The 5,613-nt window shown below is 52.6% G+C and overlaps 1 protein-coding gene across 1 annotated transcript; it reads right to left on the reverse strand.

The window, feature by feature from the left end:
• Positions 1–695: 695 nt before the first annotated feature.
• On the reverse strand, positions 696–1,403 carry LOC121838956 (extensin-like). The gene has a single exon (XM_042294934.1). The coding sequence runs from the start codon at positions 1,401–1,403 to the stop codon at positions 696–698; it is 708 nt and encodes a 235-aa protein (XP_042150868.1).
• Between the last annotated feature and the right edge of the window lie 4,210 nt (positions 1,404–5,613).

Here is a 5,613-nt window from a genome sequence, read left to right on the forward strand (position 1 = left end):
CATTTTTTAAAAGTTAAAAATTCGACGATAAACTTTCACAAAACACTTCGAAATACCTTTCTAATGCAACTTTAGGTATAACTACACGTTAATAAGCTATAAAAATCATCAGGAGGCGATGTAAATTCGATAGCCTGCCGTGTGGAAAAATGTCCGGAAAAACACAGAGACAATGCCTCGGGTCGGTGGTCGGAGAGAATCGGTTCCCTTTGGTCGGATCTACCAAGAATCAATTCAGATTCAAATGAGGAGACTCTATACACCCTGTGGAAGCTGTAGGTACTGCAAGCTTGGCCTCATATATTACGGTTCACCTTTAACAATTCATGGGAGTGGCGCATGGATATTTTTTTCCATCTCCAGTGATCAGATTTTCCTGCGCTTTTCGATGAAACAGACGTTCTGTTATAGTCACAGCCGTGATTTAAACAGTTTTGGAAACGTCTGAGTGTTTTCTATCCACACATACTAATCATATGCATATACTATATTCCTGGCCTGAGTAGCAGGACGCCAAAATGTTGCGCGATTTTTAACAGAATTTCCGAAAAAGTAGGGGGGAAGCTTAACAGGTTTTAAGTATGGTCTGGGATATGTGTGTAAGTGGCTCATGTTTGACATTGGCCCAGTTCTTTTGCACAGCAGTAAATCTGTAATTATGATGGTGTAATCTAGCTGGATGACATGCACATGGTTTAAGGTTGGAAAATGGGGCTGGTGTTTGGGCTGGGGGTGGCTGGGGGAAAGGTGGATGAGGTTGAGATATGGGGCTGGTGTTTGGGCTGGGGGTGGCTGGGGGAAAGGTGGATGAGGTTGAGATATGGGGCTGGTGTTTGGGCTGGGGGTGGCTGGGGAAAGGTGGATGAGGTTGAGACATGGGGCTGGTGTTTGGGCTGGGGGTGGCTGGGGGAAAGGTGGATGAGGTTGAGATATGGGGCTGGTGTTTGGGCTGGGGGTGGCTGGGGGAAAGGTGGATGAGGTTGAGATATGGGGCTGGTGTTTGGGCTGGGGGTGGCTGGGGGAAAGGTGGATGAGGTTGAGACATGGGGCTGGTGTTTGGGCTGGGGGTGGCTGGGGGAAAGGTGGATGAGGTTGAGATATGGGGCTGGTGTTTGGGCTGGGGGTGGCTGGGGGAAAGGTGGATGAGGTTGAGATATGGGGCTGGTGTTTGGGCTGGGGGTGGCTGGGGGAAAGGTGGATGAGGTTGAGACATGGGGCTGGTGTTTGGGCTGGGGGTAGGTGGATGAGGTTGGGACATGGGGCTGGTGTTTGGGCTGGGGGTGGCTGGAGGTAAGTGGATGAGGTTGAGACATGGGGCTGGTGTTTGGGTTGGGTTGGCTGGGGGTAAGTGGATGAGACTCTGGTGAATAGAGGTCTGGGATGATGTTGTTCAGAGTCAACATGAAGCTGCTAATCCTAAACAAACACTCACACACACAGACAGAGAGACAGGACATACACACAGGCAGGACACACACATGCACACATGGCACACATGCGGGCAGGACACACACCCAGAATGGACACACACCCAGGCAGAACACATACATCAGACAGAACACACACCCAGACAGGACATACACCCAGACAGGACATACACCCAGGCAGAAAACACACACAGACAGGACACACACATCAAACAGGACACACACCCAGACAGCACACACACACAGGCAGAACACACACATCGGACAGGACACACACCCAGACAGGACACACACATGCACACGTGACACACATGCAGACAGGACACACACATCAGACAGGACACACACCCAGGCAGGACACACACAACACATACATGACAAAAACATATACACTTTGCTAGGATACACATACAGAGATATAGTACACTCATTTACAAGTAAGCAACACTCTAACAAAGGTACATATGAACACACAAGATGCACACACATGCCATTAATACACTCACACATACTGCAGGATATTTGGGTCAAGGCGTGGGATTATGGCTGGCTCTGGCTCAGTGGATATCCTGCATTTGAGTTGCTGCTGCTTTTTACCGGATTAGATTCTGGCCTCTCATCTGCTAAGTGCTGGGCACTTAGCTTACGTAATGGTTACTGACTGTCTGAGAGTGGGTTAGCCAGACTGGGCTGCCTCCACTCCTCTTCTCTACTTACTCTCACAGTCTCTCCTATCACCTCTCTCTCCAGTCTACCCTGGTTAGTTTAGTAATGTCCCTCTCTTCCTCCTCTTTCATGACTTAGCTCACCTTTTAGAAACTGGTTTACATTTGCCGGTTCCCATTTCCCCTCTGCACCCCATCTTTTCACTCTGACACTGACCTTTAACCTCTGCTAACAGAAAGGAGAGCCACATCCTGTCTCAACAACCTGAGTCAACTCCTCCGGCCATTGAAACACACACACACACAGACACACCCACACAGTGCCTCCTGCCTTCATTCCAACTTTTCCCTGACAGGCCATTTAAACCTCTCTGATAAACACTAATGCTATCTCTCTCTCTCTCTCTCTCTCTCTCTCTCTGTAATAGATTAATCAATGCTACTCTATCGCCCTATCAGAGGGCTTTTCTGCCCGTAACTGATGTGGCAACGTCTCATCTCCGTGGTAACGATCGGCCTGCCTTTGCTTCGACAGCATTGATATAATGTTGTGATAGTGTTGGTGATGTTGTCATCGATTTCCCCCAGGATGCCTGAGGAGAGGAGACAGTGGCAAGGGCAGAGGCAGTGTCTGAAGATGAGGGGGTGAAGGAGGGAAGAGGGAAGGAGATAGTAAGGGGAGAGAGTGGGATATGTGTACTATCTGTGTCAGTGGGAGCTTGATAATCAAGACACTCTACTGAACTGTCTACTGCAGAGAGAAGAGGAGAACAGAGCGAGAGAGAGAGAGAGAGAGAGAGAATACCTTTTTATGTGTATGTTTAGGGATTGTATATCCAGAGCATCATGACATCAGGTAAACAAACTCTAGATAATAATAAATGACTTACAAACCTCTCCAGTTGTCCACCCCTCTCCAGTTGTCCCCTCCTCTCCAGTTGTCATTGTCCTCTCCAGTTGTCCCCTCCTCTCCAGTTGTCATCGTCCTCTCCAGTTGTCCCCTCCTCTCCAGTTGTCCCCTCCTCTCCAGTTGTCATCGTCCTCTCCAGTTGTCCCCTCCTCTCCAGTTGTCATCGTCCTCTCCAGTTGTCATCGTCCTCTCCAGTTGTCATCGTCCTCTCCAGTTGTCATCGTCCTCTCCAGTTGTCCCTCCTCTCCAGTTGTCCCCTCCTCTCCAGTTGTCCCCTCCTCTCCAGTTGTCCCCTCCTCTCCAGTTGTTCCCTCCTCTCCAGTTGTCCCCTCCTCTCCAGTTGTCATCGTCCTCTCCAGTTGTCCTCCTCTCCAGTTGTCATCGTCCTCTCCAGTTGTCCCCTCCTCTCCAGTTGTCCCCTCCTCTCCAGTTGTCCCCTCCTCTCCAGTTGTCCCCTCCTCTCCAGTTGTCATCGTCTTCTCCAGTTGAAGTTGTCCTCTCCAGTTGTCATCTCCTCTCCAGTTGTCATCGTCCTCTCCAGTTGTCACCCCCTCCTCTCCAGTTGTCATCGTCCTCTCCAGTTGTCCCCTCCTCTCCAGTTGTCCCCCTCTCCAGTTTTCCCCTCTTCTCCAGTTGTCCCGTCTTCTCCAGTTGTCCCCTCCTCTCCAGTTGTCATCGTCCTCTCCAGTTGTCATCGTCCTCTCCAGTTGTTCCCTCCTCACCAATTTTCCCCTCCTCTCCAGTTGTCATCGTCCTCTCCAGTTATCCCCTCCTCTCCAGTTGTCCCCCCTCTCCAGTTGTCCCCTCCTCTCCAGTTGTCCCCTACTCTCCAGTTGTCCCCTACTCTCCAGTTATCCCCTCCTCTTCAGTTGTCCCCTCCTCTTCAGTTGTCCCCCCTCTCCAGTTTTCCCCTCCTCTCCAGTTGTCATTGTCCTCTCCAGTTTTCCCCTCCTCTCCAGTTGTCCCATCCTCTCCAGTTGTCAGTTGTCCTCTCCAGTTTTCCCCTCCTCTCCAGTTGCCACCTTCCTCTCCAGTTGTCCCCTCCTCTCCAGTTGTCCCCTCCTCTCCAGTTTCCCCTCCTCTCCAGTTGTCATCGTCCTCTCCAGTTGTCCCCTCCTCTCCAGTTGTCCCCTCCTCTCCAGTTGTCATCGTCCTCTCCAGTTGTCCCCTCCTCTCCAGTTGTTCCCTCATCTCCAGTTGTCCCCTCCTCTCCAGTTGTCCCCTCCTCTTCAGTTGTCCCCTCCTCTTCCAGTTGTCAGTTGTCCCCTCCTCTCCAGTTGTCCCCTCCTCTCCAGTTGTCCCCCCTCTCCAGTTGTCCCCTCCTCTCCAGTTGTCCCCTCCTCTCCAGTTGTCCCCCCCTCTCCAGTTGTCCCCTCCTCTCCAGTTGTCCCCTTCCTCTCCAGTTGTCCCCCTCTCCAGTTGTCCCCTCCTCTCCAGTTGTCCCCTCCTCTCCAGTTGTTCGTCCTCTCCAGTTGTCCCTCCTCTCCAGTTGTCCCCCTCTCCAGTTGTCATCGTCCTCTCCAGTTGTCCCCCTCTCCAGTTGTCCTCCTCATCTCCAGTTGTCCTCTCCTCTCCAGTTGTCCTCTTCTCCAGTTGTCCCTCCTCTCCAGTTGCCCCCTCCTCTCCAGTTGTCCCCTCCTCTCCAGTTGTCCCCTCCTCTCCAGTTGTCATCGTCCTCTCCAGTTGTCCCCTCCTCTCCAGTTGTTCCCTCCTCTCCAGTTGTCCCCTCCTCTCCAGTTGTCCTCTCTCATCGTCCTCTCCAGTTGTCCCCTCCTCTCCAGTTGTCATTGTCCTCTCCAGTTGTCCCCTCCTCTCCAGTTGTCCCCTCCTCTCCAGTTTTCCCCTCCTCTCCAGTTGTCATCGTCCCCTTCTCCAGTTGACATCCAGTTGTCCCCTCCTCTCCAGTTGTCCCCTCCTCTCCAGTTGTCATCGTCCTCTCCAGTTGTTCCCTCCTCTCCAGTTTTCCCCTCCTCTCCAGTTGTCATCATCCTCTCCAGTTGTCCCCTCCTCTCCAGTTGTCCCTCCTCTCCAGTTGTCCCTCCTCTCCAGTTGTCCCCCCTCTCCAGTTGTCCCCTCACTCTCCAGTTGTCCCCTCCTCTTCAGTTGTCCCTCCTCTTCAGTTGTCCCCCCTCTCCAGTTTCCCCTCCTCTCCAGTTGTCATTGTCCTCTCCAGTTTTCCCCTCCTCTCCAGTTGTCCCATCCTCTCCAGTTGTCCCGTCCTCTTCAGTTGTCCCCCCTCTCCAGTTGTCCCCGTCCTCTCCAGTTGTCCCTCTCCAGTTGTCCACCTTCCTCTCCAGTTGTCCGCCCCCTCTCCAGTTGTCCCCTCCTCTCCAGTTGTCCCCTCCTCTCCAGTTGTCATCGTCCTCTCCAGTTGTCCCCTCCTCTCCAGTTGTCCCCCCTCTCCAGTTGTCATCGTCCTCTCCAGTTGCCCCCTCTCCAGTTGTCCCCTCATCTCCAGTTGTCCTCTCCTCTCCAGTTGTCCCCTCTTCTCCAGTTGTCCCCTCCTCTCCAGTTGCCCCCTCCTCTTCAGTTGTCCCATACTCTCCAGTTGTCCCCTCCTCTCCAGTTGTCATCGTCCTCTCCAGTTGTCCCCTCCTCTCCAGTTGTCCCC

This window comes from Oncorhynchus tshawytscha, linkage group LG13 (assembly GCF_018296145.1).
Source record: "Oncorhynchus tshawytscha isolate Ot180627B linkage group LG13, Otsh_v2.0, whole genome shotgun sequence".
Classification (NCBI taxonomy): Eukaryota; Metazoa; Chordata; class Actinopteri; order Salmoniformes; family Salmonidae; genus Oncorhynchus; species Oncorhynchus tshawytscha.